Source organism: Sorex araneus, chromosome 6, assembly GCF_027595985.1.
Source record: "Sorex araneus isolate mSorAra2 chromosome 6, mSorAra2.pri, whole genome shotgun sequence".
NCBI lineage: Eukaryota > Metazoa > Chordata > Mammalia > Eulipotyphla > Soricidae > Sorex > Sorex araneus.
In genome coordinates, this window is record NC_073307.1 from 66,431,655 (window position 1) to 66,454,752 (window position 23,098).

The following is a 23,098-nucleotide window of genomic DNA, read 5'->3' on the forward strand; positions in this document are numbered from 1 at the left end:
ATGAGCCTCACACATGAAGGAACTGGCAAATTTAAAATAACACATTAATAATTTAGATACTCAGTCTAGCTGATCATGTTTCAAATGCTCAGCTGTTGCATGTTGCCACAGCTATGTATGATATTACATAAATGTACATAGGACATTTTTGTCATTACAAATGACACTTTTGGACTGTGTTGCTCTAGGAAATGTTTATTTTTTTTATAATATGACTACACAGAAAATGAATTATCAAGAGTGGTTTTGACCCATTTGACTCTTTTCACAACTTCCAAGTCTTGATTAAATCATTTGACAAGCTCTTTCCCAAATAAAAGCTATTTTCAATTGACCTTAATGTTAGTAATGATCGTAATTCGGTAAGGCATGGCTAAGAAAATGGAATGTTTTTACGCAGTCCCTTTTGAGCAACTGGAGTTTGGAATATTGTCTGCAAGGATTGGTTAATCAATGAGATCGATGCTTTCTCTGCAGTGCCTTCCAAGCCCTTTTTCCTGACCGCCCCACCGTTCTACTCGGAGTGCTGCGGAGGGTCCTGCCGGCCCCCTGCGTCCCCCACTGCCTTCCCAAGTAAGTCTTTCTGCTTCATCAGCAATGCCTCAGTCATTCTGTAAACCAAAGCAGCAGGGTTTAATGTGCTCTGGCAAACTAATTGGTAATGCAATGGCAAGGAGCTAATTCCTCACTAAAAATCACAGGGATCCTATTCAGGAAGGTTCCAGAGATTTATCAAACCTCAGCACACTGAGCAATTGTGAGCATTGAAGCCCAGGGCTGAAACTCCAAGGACGGAGACCTGTTTTCCATTTGATATAAAAAAAATCTCAGAAGGGCCAGTTTGGCTCGTTTAAAAGCATGTAGCAATACTCATTTAAAGAAGAAAAAGAAAGGTTAAGAATTGTGCTTTGTAAAATTTGCAACCAGTTTAAAATGTGACTTAGAAAGTCTCTGTGTCCGTAGAAAATAATTAGAAATTGCCAAAATTGTTAAAAGGAGACAGATGCCTTCATTTTATGGTGTTGAGTAAAGACAACCAGAATTGTAGGAAATGTTTTAAATATAACACTTTAAACATTTTGCAAGGTTTTATTTGTGTTTTGGGGATAGAATGAGAATAGAAAGCCTTTGAAAATGCTTGAGAGCATGTGCAGTTACATTCTCTCTCTCTCTTTCTCTCTCTCTCTCTCTCTCTCTCTCTCTCTCTCTCTCTCTCTCGGGAAAATATGTCCCACTGAAAGCAAATAAAGTTCGCCTTGGTCTTGAGACTTCTAGGCCACATCATAATCTGTAGGTAGAGATCTGAGTCTATGCTAAAGAAGTCCAGAGGAGGGGGACATTTATTTCAGCTGCCAAAGAGAAAATGCTTATTGAGGCTAGCAGCTTTGTCTGGTGAAAGCGAAGCAGGAGTCTGAGCCAGGTCAAAGCGCTGAGCTTCATCACAGTTGAATTCAGATTCCCTCTGCGCCTCTGTATGTTTTCTGAATGTTTCAGGAGCGCACTTGCCCAACGGACGGTTCCTGACAAGTGAGGCAGCAAATGCTGTCCCTTTAATGAGCTGCAAGCCTCTGAGCATCTCTTTAGGGGGCTGATACTTTCCCACAGAGACTTTACATGGCAGGGACCCAGCCACAATGGGTAACAGACCCGTGACCAATCGTCACTTTCACTTGACTCATCCACACGCGACCTCACCACGATTTTTCACTGTGCATATGAACTTTAGGAATCATTTCACATGGAAAAAGCTCGGGCAAGGGTCAGTTGTCCTTTTATATGGTCATAAAGCAGGCTCTGTGTGTCCGTCTTTTCTCCTGTCTCACGTTCCAAGAGAATTTCTGGACACCATTTAAAGCCCTTGACTGAAAATAAAGCAGTGAATAAAACTGACTTTTATAGACTCATTCTAGCTCATCTTCCCATATAACGCCGTCCACCTGAAAAGGGATTTAGTGGGTGAGCTGAGTGTATCAGGGACTTGCTGAATACACAGGACCCATTATCATCTCTGGGGATTGTTTATTAACCAGGACTGATACACTACTATTTTGGAGGTGACCTATTAATTGTCCATTTAACTAGAATCTATTGAATTCAAATAGAAAAATGGAAACCATGACTAAACCTTTTTCTCGGTCCTTCAAGGTGGTCTGCTATGAGGGCAATTGAAAACTGTCATGCAAATTAAGGAGACATTTATCACCGCATATTAGAGTACCGGGACACTGCTGGAAGAGATTGCACTGCAGCTCTCTGGTGTCAGGCCCAAGCGGCGTCTCTGTGAGGTTGAATAGTTAGTGTTATCTCCTAGGAGGAAAGATGAAAAGAGAATATCCATCTAATTTAGTTATTTTTTCCTTGAATATAATTGCTGGTATTTAAAAAAAGTTTTACCAATGCAGTTTAGGTAAGTGGAAATGAAATGAACCTTGAGATTTCAAGGAGCAACAGGTAGATATTCACATTGTATGCGAGTTGTGTGCACATTTATTTTATAGTGATATTTTAATGAGTCTTTAAGCCACAAAAGTAAAAAGTAATGAATAACGTTAAATGGAAGACATAAAAGAATTTTGAAGATGTTTTCTAGACAACTTTATCTTTTGATTGCTTAAAATTTCCCTTCATATGCTTCTTTGTTGTTCCCTTTCATATTTTTTTTGTCTGTTTTGTCTTGGTTGGGACCACACATGGCAGTGCACAGACATTATTCCTGGTTCTGAGCTCAGGAGTCACTCCTACAGACTCGGGGGACATTATGAGGTGCATTATAGGGATCAAACCCAGGTCTGCTGCGTGCAAAGCAAGCACCTTACTCCCTCTGGCGCTTCCCTCCTTACTCGTTTAGAATAAATGTTGAAATTGTATGACCTGTATCCGGATCTTACAAAATCCTGTTTACTTTTTCCTATTTAACACACAAAGTAGAAAACATTTTAGTTCAGATAAGGGACAGAGAAGCTACACCTGATTTGCCCTCATTTCTAAAGTTGGCATTTCAAAAAAGCTTAGAGATGCCATAAGTATTTTAAATCAACTTTGAGGTTATAAATCTCAAATGAACTTTTAATTTTCATGTTCATAGTGTTCAGTGTATTGGCAGTGAGTGGTAGTGAAATGTTGGAATTATTTTGTCAATAAAGAGTTTTACATAAATGTGATGTCAATGAAAGGTTAATAATGCTTCCATCTGCATAGTATTTTTAAAATCTAAGACATTTACTTAAAGTTCCTTTTCTTTATTTTAAAAATTATTTGAATGATTCTTTTTGTTTAGATTTTGGTTTTTGGCCTGCAGCCGGTGGTGCTCAGGGACTACTCCTGGTTCTACTCCGAAATCATTTGATGGGCTCAGAGGACCATATAAGGTGCTAAGGATTAAAATTGGGTGGACCATGTGCAAGAAAAGCACCCTACCCGCTGTGCTATCCCTCTATGCTACCTCTCTGTCCCAAATAATTTGAATGATTTTTGGTTGTTTGCTTTTGGGCCACATCTGGCATTGCTCAGAGGTTGATCCTGGATCTGCACTCAGGAATTACTGCTGGCAGTGCTCAGCAGGGGACCATATAAGATGCTGGGAAATCGAACCCAGGTTGGCTGCATGCGAGGCAAACACCCTCCTACTTCATTATCTCTCTGAGCTCTGAGTGATTCTTATACCCAAGCATTTGCTTTGTTTCTAACATTATGTAAGAGAAGGAAAATGAGTGGTTCAAGTCATCTTAGTCTGAATTTCAGCTCAAATGGCAAAGACTTAAAACTATAAAGTTTAAGCAAGCAATAAATAAGTGTTCCTTATCATTTTGCAATAGTGTTTTCACTCCAAAGTGTAAGATCAGATCAACATGTCCACGGTGAAGCAAGTGTAGTATTATTTTTGCTTTATTATTGTGATTTGGGCTGGAGTGATAGCACAGCAGGTAGGGAGTTTGCCTTGCATACAGCTGATCCGGGTTCGATTTCTCCATTCCTCTCGGAGAGCCTGGCAAGCTACCTGGAGTATCCAACCCGCATGGCAGAGCCTGGCAAGCTACCTGTAGTGTATTCGATATGCCAAAAACAGTAACAAGTCTCACGATGGAGGCCTTACTGATGCCTGCTCGAGCAAATCGATGAACAACGGAAGGACAGTGCTACAGGACAGTGCTACAGTGCTACTGTGATTTATTTGTTTCAAATTGATTTAGTTTTTCTTAAACTTTTGAGTTTATGATTGACTTGTTTTTTCAATGAGGAAACAATCATTTGTCTAGTGCTTTCCTTACATATAATAACTAGTTTGGTAGGCTGTTTGGGAACCACCTTTACAGTGGGTAAAAATTAAAAAGCAGTGATTAACTTCTTCCATCCTCCAGAACAGTGCAAGGAAATTCTTTGATATTACACACATGAGGTTAATTTTTGAAATAACACATTTCTAAATGAAATAAAAATTTGTGCAAATTATGCAGAAAATGACTTAAAAAACTGCCTGAAGAAGCATGGAAGTTTTAATTATGTATATGAAGTAATTTAATTAATTGGATAGTTATTTTGTTTTGTCTTTACAGTGTCCAACTTAAATTTGACCTTTTGAGAACTTTTTACTTAAAAAAAGACATAGTTTAAATTTAGGGCAGCATTATAAAAAATATGAGCAGGGAATGAATTTGCATTACACATTTTCAGATCATATTCTGTTCAGTTTAAAAGAATGTAATATGATTACTAAACTTGAACCTAAGATTTTGTTGAAGGCAGTAGGAAAGAGACCTTATGTGTACTATTGTGAATGTAGTCTAGTTCTGTGAGTGTCATTGTCAAAGATGGGAAATGCTGATTAGTATTCTCGCCGCCTACCTGGTAATGTTCTCTTTTACGGCTCGCAGCTGGAGGGGTGAGTGAACTGAGCTAATTGACCAAGCAAGGCCTGGCTTTAGTTTCAAAATGATGCAGCATTTGTTTGAATATAGAGAAGAAAACCCAACCATTTTGTCAAACCATTATCAGGTTTGTGAAATTAAGTTTTTGCACAGCAAGTAGCCTTATAGGTATTGATTTCTAACAGTGAAGCAAGGGGTGTTTTGTTGACAGATGACATTTGGTCAACTAGGAACAAAGTTCAGGGAGTCAGAGTCTTAGAATAGATTTTCCAAGTTGATGGCTCTATTCAGCTGTTGCAGCAAGGCGGTGAAAGTATTTGAGTATCACTCCTGGAATGGGGTCTCTTTTCTCTAATCACTCATTAGCAGCCTAAGGATGGAGTGGAACTGATTGTTAATATAGCACGCAAGGTCTGTAATCTTGCCACAGCCCTTTCCTCAACAAGAAAGTCTTATGGAAGCAGTATGAAATCTCACCTATGGATTCTAATAGGGCAGTGATTTTTGATTTGGAAAAAAAAGTGCACAAGTATAGTCTATAGGAGGCATGAAATTGAGTAAACAGAGCAAAGTAGGAAAGGGTTTTACAAAACATTTTGATAGTATATGTTCACATAATGATATGGAGATATTGGATTATGCTTTTAGCAATAGAATAACCAGAAAAAAAAGGGATGGAATAATCCTCCTAGATTGTGTTAATTGACAGCCTGTACCTAGAACTCTGGAGGCCTATTGAACTAACTTGAATTTCGAACTTTGGAGCAGAAGGATGACAGTAATAAAAATTGTGAAGGGTCTTTATTGATTGGTCAGAAAGTTTTGAAAGATACATAGAGTGTTTGGCCTGGAGAAGATATGAGTGAACATGAGAGTCAACTTCAAAGTATATTTACTGAATTTAATATACTTGTAAAGAACACAGTTAGGACCAATGAGTAAGGTTTAGTGAAAATTGAATTTGAGCTAAATACATGGTAAATTATTATTTTTTTCCTTTTTTGAAAAAAAATTATCACCATGAATTACATAGTTACAGAGTTATTCATGTTTAGTTTTCATGTGTACAATGTTCCAACACCAGTCTCTTCTTCACTTTTCTTTTTCCTTTTTTTTTTTTTTTGCTTTTTGGGTCACACATGGCAATGCACAGGGATTACTCCTGGTCTGCACTCAGAAATCAATCCTGGGGGTGCTCAGGGGGCCATATGGGATGCTGGCCCCACTCAAGGCAAACGTTCTACCCACTGTACTATTGGTCCAGGCCCACTCTCTTCACCTTAATCCACCAGGGTCCAAGCTTCCCTCCCGCCCCCAGGGGCTCAGGCACTTTCTTTTTTCTTTCTTCCTTCTAGGCTACAAAGTATTATGGTTGACAGTCCTCTTATTGATAGGGTATCTTGTACAGCAAAAGGGATTTTTTTTCTACGTTAAACTGTATGGTAATGAAGTGTTATTCCATAGCATCCCTACATAAAAGTGTATTTAGGAACTAGAGGTAGTTTTAAGTTTCTAGTTTTTCTTTAATTGAGTCACCAAGAGACTACAGAGTTATTCATGATTTGCTTTCAAGTATATAATATTTCTTTTTGTTTGTTTGTTTGGGGGGTCACACCCGGTACTCAGGGGTTACTCCTCCCTCTGAACTCAGGATTTATTCCTGGTAGACCATGTGGGATGACAGGGGTTGAACCCCGTTCATTTGCGTGCAAGGGAAATGCACTATCTGCTGTATTATAACTCTAGCTCCTTAAATTTCTAATTTTTTATTTTTTGAATTATTTTTAATTTTTATTTAATTTTTAATTTTAATTTTTTGAATTATTTTTTTGAATGAGAACAGTTACAAAGCTTTCCAGTTTATGTCTCGGTCATACAATGATCAAACACCCAATCCCTTCACTAGGGCACATTTCTTATAATCAAGAACCCTAGCATACCTCCTGCCCCATCCCTCCCCCGCCTATGTGGCAGATGATTTCCACTTTACTCTCTCTCCACTTTGATCACATTCAATATTTCAACAAAAGATCCACCATTATTATTTGGAATTTCCCCCAACAATCAGACCTGCCAAAAAGGCATTATTACATAATTTGTTTTCTTTCTTTTTTTTTTTTTTGCTTTTTGGGTCACACCTGGCGATGCTCAGGGGTTACTCCTGGCTCTGCACTCAGGAATTACCCCTGGCGGTGCTCAGGGGACCATATGGGATGCTGGGATTAGAACCCGGGTCGGCCGTGTGCAAGGCAAACGCCCTACCCGCTGTGCTATCTCTCCAGCCCCACATAATTTGTTTTCTATTGCTGATTATGAAGTACATATGATGTCACACAGCTGCAAAGTGGCCACGCGATTTTGGATTTCTGATATTTTTGTAATAAATTTCTGATTTTTAAAACTTCTAGTTTAAATATAGCATACTCAACTAATACTCCATTTTGTGCATCTTACCTTCATTGCACCAGGTATACCACCCTCAGCCCTCATTGAAAACAGGAACAATGAAACTCTTTACTGAAAGAAATTGAGAATTCTTGAAAGAGAAGCAAGAGAGAGTTATGAGTGTTGTTGAGAAAAAAGATAAAACCATAGACCAGAAGTGTTCCATATTTGAGAAAATTTGACCCTGAGAGACAGACTAGGCACTTGAAATAACTTATATTTGGTGATATAGTTAATGAAGACTTTTGGCATTTAGGTGGCTTATTAGAAATCTAAATTAAACAAATGTTTCTTCTAGCTCTGAAAATCTATACAGGAACATCTAAAGCTCATGGTAAAAATACAAAAGGATTATCAAGGGTCCTTCAAAGCTTTCCCAGTGACAACACCCCAATTTAGTCTTATGCATGAAGTGAACTCCGGGCCAAAACTATCTGGAGAAGTCATATATAACCTTATCCCCAAACATACTCTGCCTTTTCACTCTAGAGTGGCCTGTTTCTCTCCTGTTCTCTCTTGAACATATAGATTTTCCTCTACCTTCACATTTCTTTAAGTAAATTTCTTTAAATGAAATGACTTTTACTTCATTTAAAAAGAAAAAGTGAAAAAGGACGTTGGAATTCTATTTCTGAAAGATTTTGGGGTGACTTCTGATTCAGTATCCTGGAAGAATTGTATGCCCGTGTAACGTATATTACAAAAAAGCATTTCGATCGCTAATAGAGGCTTGAATAGGAAACAGCAAAGCAAGTGGACAAGGCAAAGAGTAATACTGAGGGGCTGGAGCGGGAGCACAGCAGGGAGGGCGTTTGCCTTGCATGTGGCTGACCCAGGTTTGATTCCCACATCCCATATGGTCCCCTGAGCACCACCAGGAGTAATTCCTGAGTGCAGAGCCAGGAGTAACCCCTGTGCATCGCCGGGTGTGACCCAAAACGAAAAAAAAATGCTATTATAAATGAATTTGATCTTGCACGAAATGTTCTTTAAACTACTTTTGCTTAAAGTAATAGGATTAAGCACAACAATTCTTATTTTGAAGCTATTTTTTCCTTAAAGTGATTGGAAATTAACTTCATTAGGTATGCTTTTTTTTTTCATTTTGAATCACACCCAGGGATGCACAGGGGTTACTCCTGGCTCTGCACTCAGGAATTACTCCTGGCGGTGCTCAGGGGACCATATGGGATGCTGGGAATCGAACCCGAGTCGGCCGTGTGTGAGGCAAACGCCCTCCCCGCTGTGCTATCACTCCAGCCCCAGTGAAGGTAGTTTCTTGAGGCAAAGGAAGGGGAGGCAAAGAAAGTGGAGGAAAGACATATTTCACTAGTGTAAGTATGCTGTTTCTTTGTCCTAATCAGCAGCCCCTACCACTCCACATAATATTTGCATATAATATTTTTACTATATTTCAATGTCCTCATCGGCCACGCTCCAGAACTCACGGCTGCTTCTCCCAGAAGGGAGCATAAATTGAGGCTCCCATAACCATGCCACCGGACTACGCCTGGCTGTTTCCACTTGGGGCGCCCCAGAAGGGACCCAGCGCCGGCAGCTGACCTCCACTACCCAACTGCCGCCACGCTTCAGGTCGCTTTTCACATGCTCAGGCCAAGCCTTACACATGAGTGAACATATTCCTGGACCACGCGCCCACGACACATCATAAGACACTCCCTACCCATTTCCCACAAAATCATTGAGGGAATATATATATATATATATATATATATGTGTGTGTGTGTGTGTGTGTGTGTGTGTGTGTGTGTGTGTGTATACACACACACACACACACACACACACATATGCCTCTTGGAGAATCTGGCAAGCTACTGAGAGTATCCTGCCTACACAGCAATCTGCCAAGCTCCCTGCTGCGTATTTGATATGCCAAAAACAGTAACGATAGGTCTCATTCCCCTGACCCTGAAAGAGCCTCCAATCATTGGGAAAGACGAGTAAGTAGAGGCTGCTAAAATCTCAGGGCTGGGGACGAATGGAGATGTTACTGGCGCCCGCTGGAGTAAATCAAACAATGGGATGACAGTGATACAGTGATAGGTTTCATTAAGCTCATTGCTCATGTGATTCCTGGGAGATGCTATTTGAGGGCTTTCTCAGGATCCAGGGGAGCCTGGCTTGGAAAACTTTTCTGTCCTACGTCATTCTGCCATTTTAATATGACGCTCCTCCTCTCATAACCTTCCCCCCTGCCCACTCTGAAAATATTTGTGTGTCATAAGATGCAAAGGTCTGGGATTCTCTGGATCCTCTTTCAAGATCCTCCTTCTTCACTTATGAGATGCTATAGCTGAAACTTGTTTCAGTCACCCCCTAGTCCTAGATCTTTGTCTTCGTTCAAAACCTGCAGTCTGAAGCTGCCAAGCTGTGTGAGATTCCTACATTCACCGTTTGACATTTGACCCCCCGGGCTTGGCGTCTGCAAATGTTAACCCTGCTATCTATGGCTTTGGATGCTGTTGTTGGCTGACTCTGTTGGCTTTCAGACACAAGTGGTTTCTCTCCTAGTTGTTAAATGCTTTCTGTACTAAGCTCCATGGGTATTTATCTCACTGTATGTGCCCCAAACAGTAAAAACAAGTCTCACAATGGAGACGTTACTGGTGCCCGCTTGATACTGCTACAATTGTAACAGTGTATATTCTTGAATTTCATCTACTGTGAGCAATTCCACTGTAAAAATAAGGAGTTTCATTAACTGTCCCAGACTACCCCTTAAAACATTCTTACAATGTTTCTTATTATCCTTAGAAAATTGAAATAGAATTAAAACACAGAAAAAATGGACGTGAATTATTTGTATGCAATTATGCAACGTTGATCTAGTTCAGTGTTTGTTTTTGTCTTTTCTGTATTTTTATTTGCATTTTACTTAATGATAAGCATAGCATATAACCTAAAATGTCCTGTGTATAACAGCATGTTATTTTTGCTGCTACCTTATTTTTAGTGCCCTCATCTTAATGGTTCTTTAAGATTTCTTTGAGTCAACATGCCATAATTTTCTTAGGTACTTTACCCTTGTATTTACTTTATCCTTAATTTATATAAACATATTTTCCCCTTAATCATGTATATATACACGTATATATTTGTAATAGTGGTGGATCGTGTATATTTACAAATGAATAATATGAACAATGACAAAATCAAAGCACCATGCCAGAGAATACATGGAAGATGAGGGCACCGTTATCAAGAAGATGCTTGATAATTCAGATGTAGACTTTTCTAGAACAGTGCAGAGAAGCCTGTGATCCAAACTAGAGCTCTCAGTGTGTGCATACATGTTCTCCCTCCTCAGGCTTGACGAGTCAAGCCTGAATACAGAAGCCACGTGGGCAGAAGAATGAAAATAGAGTTTGGATCTATCGGACCTTGCAGTCAGCTGAGCTCTGTATAAGGTGGCCCAGAGGACTCTGGAACCTTGAGGGCTCTTGCGGTGCGATTCTTTGGTGAACACAGTGAGCAGTCACAAGGGAATAAAATGGATCCATAGGACCCTTACCTGTGATTTGGGCATTGGAATTTTCTTCTGCTGTTTCTTCCTATTTTTAGATTTTTCGAATTAAAGGAATCTTAGGTAAATTGAGAGAGATGTAGTAAATTGCTTGAAAGGGATGAAATGCACAGGGAAATTCAGTTTTTCCCAGACTTTGAAGTTCTTTGTTGTAAAAAACTAAAGCTCGCCGAGGGGCGCGTGCACTCGCGGGCTCTCCGGGCGGCTCTGTCTCACCACCCGCGTCCGGTGCCCCAGAACCGCTGTGTGTGCTGTTAGTCGAGGGCAGGCGACGGAAGGAAGAAGGAAGAAGGCCAAACTGGTTGCTCGATCCGTTTATTTCATTCTCTCCCTCCGCTTCTCTCCCGCTCTCCTGGATCTTTCCCGTGGATCTGCCCCGTGGATCTGGCTCGTGGATCTGGCCCCCCAACCCACTCTCACAGCCTAGTTAAATCTCCACAGCATCAGGGGGTTGGGGCATACACGTAGGTGTGGTCACCATCAATAGAGTAAGGTTCCTTTCCCTTAGAGGATGCTTAATTAAGTCCTAGGACTTAATTCTCTTTCAGCAGGAGGATCCACCCAAGGGCGGAGTCCCATGAATGTGTTTCTCTTCTCCTCAGCCAGCAAACATATAAGAATTCATAATATTAATTATTTTGTATGGACACAATAAGAGATGCATTAAAGCTTATAGAATTGCTCTCCTGGGGCCATCTCAATCTCAGACTACAGTGCTCAGGCCAGATCAGTCTTTCCTATCCCTGGCAGGGTCCCAGTCTCATAATTACTATTGGATCATGACAGCGTTTGTCTATGATCAAGCTCTTAACTTATAGTTAAGAATTAGGCACTTTGGCCAGGCCCATCTCGATGCCAGGGTAGTACATAACTCACCGCTTGCCCTGGATCCTTCCTGTCCCACGTCGGGGACCCTACTTTGGGGTGCTAGGAGCTGAGGGCAACTGAGGCTTAAGTGGAGAAAGGAGAGGCCCGGGAGGGAATAATATTTGAGGCCAATTAATTCCCAAGTTATAAAAACATAATATTGTCTTCTTGTGTCTATACAAAACAGTCATAGCTTTAAAGTAAATTATTCAAAAGGCACAAGAAGAGGAGAAAGGCAATATTAACTTATATAATATAAATTCAGTATCCTAGGAAGGTCTGACCTTGCAAATTAGCAGAGTCGGATTAAGGGAAAGCCGAGGATTAACTCTTTTGGGGAAGAGAGCATGGAGAAGTGATTATAGCTAAACAAAGGGATGGGAGAGATTCGGGAACACCTTGATGGGTGTGACTGGGGTAAGCCTAAACTCTGGGTAAAACCGGGACAAGCTACTTGTGGCAAGGAGGGAAAGGGCAAAGTAATGTCATCCTACACTTTGTCCTGAGATTCCTACTGAATATCATCTGTGAAGCAGTACAGGAGAACCAACTCCATGGCAGTATGCCAAGGACGTTCTGAGAAGAAAAACAAACAGAAAAATTAAAAACCAGGATACTTTTATTATTGACCAGTATTTAATAAAGTCAATAAGTATCTGATAAAGAATAGTAACTCCAGTTGTCAGAGTCTGGCTTTAAGACAGGTTGTTGCCATGATATTGGCAAAAATAATTGGTACCATAGGTGAGAATTAAACATGAGAAGAAGAATGGAAAGGGCGTCAGTGAAAGCAGCTCCTTTGTAAAATATGGACTTGGTTACATTTCGAGAACCATGGCATTTATACGTAGATATGAATATTGAAGACCTGGAGAAAAACAGGGGTGATCCAGTGAAAGATGAGCTGGAATGTGAAGTACATTCCAGCCCACCCAGGTACAGCCCAAGAGACCAGTAGTATGTATCAAGGCACCCTCCTTAGGAATAACTCACACACTTATAATATCCAGTAAATAGCCTTCTTCTGGAGTTTATGGTAATGAGAGGGACACAATGTATATGTATATTTAATTTTGCCAGTGTATTTATTTTCTATATGCATAGCCTGACCTGTTGTGAGTGTTTAAAATCTGAATGACTAGGTGAATGAATAAGTGAATAATTAGGGGAAATGCAATATTTAAATTATCCTAGTATTTGCTAATTGCTAGGGCTTTGCCACTAGGACCCTGGGCTTCCCAACAAGACACACACTCTTGGGGAAACCACATAAGCGCTTTGTTTCTCAGTAGCATCAATTTCTCCATGGAGAGATGACCAAAAAGAGGTTGAGAAGCACTACTCTGAGTGCAGAGAAAAGAGACAAGGTGAGCTGTGGATACGGAGAAACACAGTGTCTGGGGACAGAGTGACAGGCATTTCCCCCTCTCTCTTTCCTCTCCAGGAGAAGAGACTGTGCTGCCTCTCTTCACACAGGACTCCAATTCCAAGACCCGGAGGGGTATTTTAAGGAGAGCTGTCTTTTCCGAGGACCAGAGAAAGTCTCTGGAGAAAATGTTCCAGAAGCAGAAGTATATCAGCAAAACAGACAGAAAGAAACTTGCCATCAACTTGGGACTAAAGGAATCTCAGGTAGGAAGATCTCTGTTGTTCCTGATCTTTGGAAGGATATTATGAAATATGTTCATTTGGCAAATACTTATACTAGGCATGGTGCAAACCTGGCAATGTTGCTGGAATTTAAAAAAATGCTGGATGGAAATATATGTCAGGATTTCTATTTGGAAATAGGTTCACTTACTGTCGGCTTTAGGTTTTTGTTATGCAGCTGATTAATATTCCCCATATGAAGAGAAATGCTAAGGTTATGGTGTTGTACACCATTATATTATCTACTATGAATTTAGAGAGGCAGACTACAAGATTTCTTCCAAATGTAGGAACCAGTATTCCTGCCTTTCTCTTTACCTGCCATCTAAATTCAAAGCAGAGATGAATGACTCATAAATGTCACATGATGGATTTCATTATTTTACTTTTGTGATTTAGTATTTTTACATTCGCTCTACTTACAAGCCTTTCTCGAACATTGATGTTTCATATCCTTTTGAGTGAAACTTTCTGGCTTCAGGGAAGCACAGATTACTCTATTTGAAAATTGGCTTAGAAACAAATCAACGTTTTAGGGCAGCAACGTTTTTCTATTTAATCCTTCCTATAACATGTTCCATGTGAAACGAATACTGTAATCATCCTCTTTTTGAGAGAAGAGAAGTGGGGAACTAGCAGTATCACCTGCAGCAGTGCTTTGCAGCTGGGTCCATCTCAGGCAGCTCCACTCTAGAGCTTCTTTATGTATTTATTTAGTTTTCTGGACTAAACCCAAGGGTGTTTGGAGGCTGTCCTGGAGTCTGTGCTCCTGGGTTGCTCCAGTCGCACCCACGGGACTCTACAGTGCCAGGGCCAAACCTGTTCTCCGGTTCGTAGAGCTGGTCCTTTTTCCACTTTGGCCTTGGGCCGTCACCTGTTGTGGTGCAGTGTGCTCAGTGCACAGGGGCGCTTGACGAAGGGGGAGAAGAGTAAGACTAAAACTCTGCAGGTGCTCTGTTTGGCTGCCTTTCCTGAGGCAGGACTGTGTCCACCTGCAATTAAAAATTATTTTTAAAATTGAGATTCTATGGTTCCAATACCATTAAAAATGGTTTCCCAGGAACATCGTTTCAACACCACACCCTTCATCAGTGTACCCATCTTCCTGCCCCAGGCACCCACACGCCTGCCTTCTCAGTGTCCTACCCAACTCAATTGTGAGGTTCAGTTGTCCCATTATGTTGCCTTTGGGCCTTGCTATACCTCGCTGTGTTTCCTTAAGTCCCTCGTATGAGAGAGATCATGCTGTATCTACCCCTTTCCTTCTGACTGACTTCATTCAGCACGATACATTCCAGTTCCATACATGTTGCTGCAAATTGCATGTTTGCTGCCCTTAATACAATAGCCATTATTTGGAAATGATACAAATATCCAACTATAGATGAATGGATCAAGAGAATGTCACACACACACACAAAATGGGAATATTATGCAACTTTAAGAAAGACCATCTGGTAGGGCATTTGCCTTGCATGAAACCGACCCAGGTTCGATTCTTCTGTCCCTCTCGGAAAGCCCAACAAGCTACCGAGAGTATCCCTCCCACACGGCAGAGCCTGGCAAGCTCCCTGTGGCGTATTTGATATGCCAAAAACAGTAACAACAAGTCTACAGTGCTACAGTGCTAAGAAAGACCACCTGGAATTTAATGAGAAAAATGGAAGACAAGCAGACATTTTGGGTTAAGCATCATACTCTTCTAGTCTTTCTTCAAAACATATCGACTGTTTTCTAATTTTGTTCTTTATTAAACTAGTTATTGCTGAACAACTTCTCCTTAAAAGATCTTGCTTTCCCTAAGGTGACATGTGTCATTGCACCACGGCCAGTTTTCTTCAATGATAGGAAGCAATGGTGCTGCGGTTAGGGTAACTGGCCTAGAAAAGCCCATATGTGCTCCCATTGTTTTGTGAACTTGTTTGCAGTGATGAGTTATTACCTTATTTGCAGGAATGAGTTCATAAACTTATTGACTGTTGGGCTTCAGCTTCTTACCTTAAAATAGACAAATATAAAAATTTTGTGTCACAGAGTAATTTTATGTAAATGACAAATAAATTAATCACTGTCCTATTTTGAACAGATAAATTAGTAATTGTCCTATGTGAGGTAGGTAGTAAGAAGGACGGATTATGACACTCTTTATAGTCCTGGAATTTACATGCCCAATTGGGAAAAAAACAAGAAGTTTACGAGATGCTTGATAATAATACAATAGATTTCCCTAGAGAGCACTACGTCAGTCAGTCTATAGAGGAGCTGTAGCACTGTAGTGCTGTTGTCCCGTTGCTCATTGATTTGCTTGAGCGGGCACCAGTAACGTCTCCATTGTGAGACTTGTTACTGTTTTTGGCATATTGAATGCTCCACAGTAGTTTGCCAGGCTCTGCCATGCAAGCGGGATACTTGTGGTAGCTTGCCGGGCTCTTCGAGAGGGATGGAGGAATCGAACCCGGGTCGGCCTCATGCTGGGCAAATGCCCTACCCTCTGTGCTATCCACGACATTTATACATGGTATGATGCTCTCAATGCAGCCTCTTGCTAATCCCTAAATCTGGGGGCAAAGAGTCAGGAAATTGGCGCAATTAGTCTCTAATGATCCTGTGACGGGGCCATCTGGCATCAGAGGAGATGTGGGCTTGAGTGAGGGTCTCATAGGGACTGTGGGCTTAGCCTGCATCCATTTCTTTGAATTAGGAATTCTAGAGTCATGTTTAGGAGTTGGGGCACCTCTTGCTGAGTGCATTATTTCACATAGTTGATTTGGGGACCTCTGGTTAAGTGCATCATTTCACATAGTTGATTATATTTTTTTTTAAATTCAGGTTTCCCAGGAATTAATATTGTTTATTTTATTGAATTTGTTAGACCATCACTGAGGTTATTTAGCATTTTTCTCATTCACTTGTACGGTTAAGTAAGCAAATTCTTGGTATTGACTATGATAAATTAAAAATAAAAGGAAATTAGCAAGTTTGAAAATAAAAACTCAGGCTGGTGGATAGTACAGTGGACAAGGTGCTTTCCTGGCACACGGCCAACTGAAGTTTAATCTGTGGCACCACATATGGTCCCTGAGCACTGCCAGGAGAATGCCCCAGCACAGTCCAGTAGCCCTAAGGAAAACACATCTCTTCTTAGCTCTCAACATTTTTCTTACTTCTGTTATTTATAAATGGTTCTTGTTCAAATCGGTTTGACTATCATACATTTTAAAAATTTAATTTACGTAACCGTTATTATGTAATCATCTTACACCATTAAGAATAGCATATGACGTAAGTATTGGGACAATCTGTGTTGGCAAGGGTGTGGTGAAAAGGAGTCCCCTCCTCTGCTGCATGAGTGCTGTCTGCCCAGCCCCTGTGAAACGGTGTGGCGGGTCCTCAGTCAGCTGAGAAAGTGAGCTGCTATGTAACCCATTTGATGGTCCTTTGATGCCGCTACAATAATTCTAAGAAAGAGAAACCTTGAATATTAATATAATACTAATAATTATAAATAATGAAAGAAAGACTTAAAATTATATATGTGTATATAAAGAAGCAAGACTCAAAATTGTATATATGTACACAATATATATATATACATTTTTGATATATATATACAATTATATATGTGTATATATATACAATTTGGAGTGTTGCCTTCATTATTGTAAGGTATAAATATATTGGTTTGGGGGCCACACCCAGCAGTGCTCAGGATCAAATCAGGGTTGACCGCATGTAAGGCAACTTGTTAACCCCATACTATCTCGTTAGTCACATATTTTTCTAACTTCACTTAAACACAGTGGCTTACAGGTCATTCCTATATAGTTGTCTTGGGCGTCCTCTATTCCAGCACCAGTCCCTCCACCAGTGTGGCCTTCCCTCCAGCACCGTGACCCGTTTCCTGCCCCTCGCGCCTCCCCAAGCATGCCACCTTAGCAGTACAAAATACTTCATTTTGCATTGTTTTGTGACAACAAAATGGGAAATGAAATTATAAAATAATAGTTTAGTAAAAGAAAAATTATGAAAATTGTTGTATCTCATAATGGTATTATTAAAGTCATTATCTGAGGATTTGCAGAGTTGCTTTTTACTGGTTGAGTTTTCTGTGTTACTGTTTTGATTTATCAAGTCCAGTGACCTTCTCTGTTACATCCTCATTTAATTTGCTGGGCATTTTTAGTTATTTAAAAATTATTGATTCATATTCTGTGGTTTACAATACTATTAGTAATCGTTTCTTGGGGCCAGGGCAATTGTACAGTAGGTAGGGCACTTGCCTGGCACGCGGCTGACCAAGGCAAGTGTCCTCCCTTGGTAGGTAGCACCCCATATGGTCCCCTGAGCCTGCCCGGAGTGCTCCTTGAGCACAGTCAGGAATATCCCTGAGCCACTGCTGGGTGTGTCCTCCCGAGAAATAGATTTTTGGATGTATTTTTGAAATATAAAAGGAATCATAGGCTGTAAATATTGCTCAAAGGGCTGAAATGTAGAATGCTATCCCTGAGACCCCACGATCCCCGAAGTACGAACTGGCCCAAAACACACAAAGAGAAGAATCATCTTCCAAATATACATTCTATTTTTAGAAAAAAAATTGCCATTTATTCTTTTATTTTCATTTTTTAAGTTAAAGAACATTAAATTTTTATTTTTCTTTTTAAAATTTTTTTATTAGTGAATCACCGTTGAGGTACAGTTACAAACTTATGAACTTTTGTGTTTGCATTTCAGTCATACAGTGATCATTTACCCATCCCTCCACCAGTGCCCATTCTCCTCCACCAATGTTCCCAGTATCCCTCCCACCACCCCCACCCCACCCCCCACCATCCCCAAAATATACATTCTAAGGGACAGTGCAGATCACCCCTGTAATTGATACACTGATCAAAGAGTAGAACATTAACACTAGGTTAGAAGCCCCACAGACCCCCTCCCAACACTACCGGCTCCTTCTAATTACATCCATTCTCTTAGCTTTTCACAGCAGAGATTAGTTTTTATACTCTACAAATCAAAGCATGTAGTAAGACTCTTTGGTATGTGACTGTTACACTTAACGGCATGTTTGTAAGATTCATTCATCTAGTTGAGTAAAGGCTCATTTCTGTGTAGTGCTCCATTATGGCAAGCTGTAGTTTAGCCATTCCACTGATGGTCGACACTTACGTTGTTCTCAGGTTTGGAATATCACAAATCATGCTGCTTGTATTTTGCTTTTCGTGTTGTTTTGAATTTAAATTTTCTCCATTGATTCATATCAGCACATACAGATCTACTTCATTCTTTTTTTTAAGTGTCACATAACAGAGCATTCTGTCAGTATATCATCTTTTTTTTTTATTTTTTGCTTTTTGGGTCACACCCAGCGATGCTCAGGGGTTACTCCTGGCTTTGCACTCAGGAATTACTCCTGGCGGTGCTTGGGGGACCATATGGGATGCCGGGGATCGAACCCGGGTCGGCTGCGTGCAAGGCAAACGCCCTACCTGCTGTGCTATCGCTCTGGCCCCTATCATCTTTCTTTTAGCCATCCTCAAGTTAAAGTTGTTTTCAATTTTTTAAATTGCATATGTTCATGCACTTAAAATATGATGTAGAATATAATATAGATACAAGATTATATAAATAAATGCAAATTTAGATAGGTTTAAGAGAAAAATATAAGGGAAGTGGGAGTGAGATTTATATATTAAAATTTGTATGCATATTGTGATAGATAAAAACATTTCTTTACAGATACGTTAATGCTTTGAGATACTGAATTATATCAATTTTATTGATAAATAATAAATTTTTCATGCTCTCTAATTATAATTTTAAAAGATATTGACAACTTCATTGTAAATATTATTTGTTAACTTTAAGTTTAATGTTGTTCTTTTGTTTTCTTTTGTTGTTTTGCTTTGTTTTGTTCTGAATATAACTATTTATATTCAGAATTTTTCCTACCTTATAAGACTAAAATTCTGTAACCATTGAATAATAACTGCCCATCTTTTAGCCCTCCCCAGTCTTCAGCAATGTTAATTCTACTTTTTGTCTCTATGAGTTCCACTACTTGAAATAATGAATGGGATTATTCCTGTTTGCCCCTTTGTAGGATTTGTTTCCTTTTTCCCCTCTGACATTTCTGGTTTTGGTGTGGTTTGTTTCACTTAGCCTAGTGTCTTCAAGGTTTATCTACATTGTGTCTTTTGCCCAAACTGCTTTCCTTTTATCTAGTAGCACCTTTTTAAAATCCATTTAGCCACCAGTGGACCCCGGCTTTGTAACACCTTTTAGTTGCTGTATAAACATAGCTATGAATACTTTTCAGGTCCCTGTTTCAATTATTTTTGGGTAGTCTATCACATTATGGGCAGATCGATAGCACAGCGGGTAGGGCGTTTGCCTTGCATGCAGCCGACCTGGATTTGATTCCTCTGCCCCTCTTGGAGAGCCTGGCAAGCTACCAAGAGTATCTCACTCTCATGGCAGAGCCTGGCAAGCTACCCATCACGTATTCGATATGCCAAAAACAGTAACAACAAGTCTCACAATGGAGACGTTTACTGGTGCCTGCTGGAGCAAATTGATGAACAACGGGAAGAGTGCTACAGTACAGTGCTGTCACATTATGTTTATGGTATCTTTGTACAGAACGTTAAGTTTTGCGTAATCACCTTTATTTGTCTTTTCTGTTGTTTCCTCAAGTGTTTCGTGTCTTTTTAAAGAAAGGATTCAAGGTGCTAAGGAGATGGCTTGAGAGTCTGTACCTTGCATATGCAAGACCCTGAGTTCAGTCTTCTGCTGACATTTCCCCTTCTGCCCACCCACCCAGAACTGCTGCTTGCAGCCCTCGAGATGTGCAGCCCGTCCTGTGTGGTGCTGGAGCTTTTCAGCGCCCCAGACCCTACACTGCTGAACATTGCTTGGCTCCCCTCAAAAGAAAGCATTCATATCTCCAAGCTTATGGTGATAAACACATCAATTTCTTTTCTTAACTTTCACAGTTTTATTTTTGTATGTAGCTTATATCTGTATAAGACAAATACTCCATCTGGTATTTGTCTTATCATGTTTGGGAAATATAAATTTTATTTTATGCATTCTTCTCTATATGTGCATTTTCCCCAACACCATTGCTTGTGAAGAAACTCCTTTTGTGGTTTTCTTTCATTGAGATATAGCAAATATTTTTAGACATGCAGAAAAGCTAAGAGAAGAAGAAAATAACAAATGTGATGAGAAAGGCAAGAATGGGAACAAATAACTGTCTTAGTGAAAATTCATTAGAGCTATTTGGCAGGCTTTCCAGGAGTAAATGCCCATTGCAATAATAAGTGACTTTAAGAGTAGAATCAAATGCCTTGAGAGGTACACATTGGAACTGTTTTCGTATGAAAAGCCTGAATCTCAGAATTGTAATTTAGATGGCAGTTTTGAACAGAATTGCCTAAGGTTGATTTCTTTTCAGATGTTCTAAACATTTTCAGTCTAGTTGAAAGAGTGAATAATGAAGTTTCTTTTTTATTGCCAACCTGAAAAGATCATCACAAGAGTTTTTCCTTCAGGAAAAAGTATTTATTGACTTTAATAACTGTTTAGGAAAAATATTTGTCTAAAAATAAAAACTATGAAACAACTTGTATAAACATGCAATGCAATGAACAGGAAAACTATGCAATTGCTTCTAAGATATTAGCAAAATAATGAAGTCTGTGCAGATAGAGTGGATAAAGAGAGAGGCTAAGATAAAGATATAATCAACTTCAGGGAAGGTATGGCTTTGATTAGAAGTTGCTATCATAAACAATTTTGACTTAATTATAACCACTTTTATTTATTGAGATTTTTTTTCTAGCTTGCTAAATGATTGGAATAGTTAAAGGGAAAACTGTATAAAGCTTGTAAGTAAATAAGACATTATCTAATGTACTGTTAATTAAGTTTCCAATGTTCCTTATATAAGGAGCTTTATTTTTAAGAGGTTGGAATTGGGAGTCAGTTGGAATTCTGGTTTAAGCATTTCCATTTTGTTAGCTCTGTCACCTCGAATTGATCCTTTTCTGAACTTTAGTTTTCTTACGTTATGAAAAGGAGGACTTCTTGCAGTCATTGTGAGGAACAAATGGTATAATTATGTAGAATGCATGGTCTGATCCTGGCACAAAATAAGCACTCGGCTGCTATTACCAGCCAGTAAAGTTTCCTTAAGTATATTCTTTCGTGCAGGCTGACAATATAAGGTATCTAACAGAGTTAAATCTGTTTGGAAAGATGCCAGACTTACAGGACATAACCAATTTACCACGGTCATTCTGTCTTCAGAGTGTGGGGGAACATATTACTAAAGTAATTTTTTAGGCATTTTTGGAAAGAAACCACGTAAAAGAAGCCACAAGGACTTTGCCACGCTGCGGCTTTCCCAGTCAGGCTTCCTGTAGAAGGGATAATGCCATCAGCATCTGAAACGCTCGCACTGGCACCTGGGGCTTGAATGGATTCAGTGCTCTCATAACGTGTTCAAGTAACGTGGACTAACTGATCCTTTTGTACGATTGTTTCCTCACTAGGTGAAAATTTGGTTTCAGAACAGAAGGATGAAGTGGCGGAATTCCAAAGAAAAGGAGGTGCTTTCCAACAGGTGCACCCAAGAAGTGGGCCTTGCCGAGGGGCCCCTGGGCTTCTCTGCGCCTTGCTCCGCACTTTGGAAGGTGTCCCAGCAGCGCCTGAGTCCGGGGTGGAGGGGGCACTCGCCGGCACCTGCGGACGCGCTTCCCCGGGGGGCTCCAGCCGCGGCTGCCCCGAAGGCCAGCGGGCCGCAAGCCGCCGCGTGTCTGTGCTCGGGAGGAGAGCCTGGAGACCCGGGGGCGCACACCGGGGCCGCTGAGAACGGGCACCTCTCTGTGATAGCTCAGAACCACGCGTAACTAGCACTATTCGTACTCAGTGCCTGAAACCTAGTGCCTTGGGTGCCCGGAACTAACGCTCTCCAGTGCTCTCTTAGATGGGCCTGGACCCAGACTGGTGTGCGTAGGAGAGTCTTCCAGAAAGCGTAACGGAATAGGAAGAACGAGGGTGGGAGCTGGTGCAGCCCCTGCGTTGAATATGTGTATATGTGTCCATTTGTGTGTATATAAGTGTTCATTAAAAATACAACAGTAGCAATTAGTTTCTTTTTAAAAACTGCAGTGAGCAAATCCATTTACTTTTTTATGAGGAAAAGCAAAGCACTGATTTATTGTCACTATTTTTGAAGTCATCTAAAATTTGTCCAAATTTGTCCAAAACTGTAAGAACATGTTTTAGAAAGTTCCCCATTTTTCTGGTTTCTTTCTGTATCCAGCTGCAAATAAATTTTAATAATTGAGTTCAACAATTCTAACTATTATTAGACATATAACCACTGAAAGTATATATTTAAAGTTAACTCGATAAGCAAGTTTGAAGAATTTATTAATGTAATTACCATGTTCTTAATTTTTCAAGTTCCTGGATTTATTAAACCATCAGTAAGAGAAGGTGGTACCCATATGATTACATTTTGTCTTCTTTTCTATAAGTATGAGCCTTAACCAAAATTTGCAGAGCTATATACCTATATTTACCTGTCAGGCAAATAGAGGTAGAGAGGTAAATAGAACTTACCAGATATCTGGAGTTTAATATATTTTTAAAACACTGTGTTGGACAAATAAAATATCTGGCTAAGCATACTGTGACACCTCGCCAAGAAAAG

General features: G+C 40.1%; 1 protein-coding gene across 1 annotated transcript in view; it reads left to right on the plus strand.

Annotated features, from left to right (window-relative positions):
- DBX2 (developing brain homeobox 2) overlaps positions 1-22,880 on the plus strand; it is a 44,133-nt gene extending 21,253 nt beyond the window's left edge. The window contains exons 2-4 of the mRNA XM_055143011.1: positions 478-573; positions 13,166-13,353; positions 21,933-22,880. Coding sequence (XP_054998986.1) covers positions 478-573; positions 13,166-13,353; positions 21,933-22,289 — 641 coding nt within the window. The 3' untranslated portion in view covers positions 22,290-22,880. The remainder of the gene's footprint in view (positions 1-477; positions 574-13,165; positions 13,354-21,932) is intronic.
- Positions 22,881-23,098: the final 218 nt, after the last annotated feature.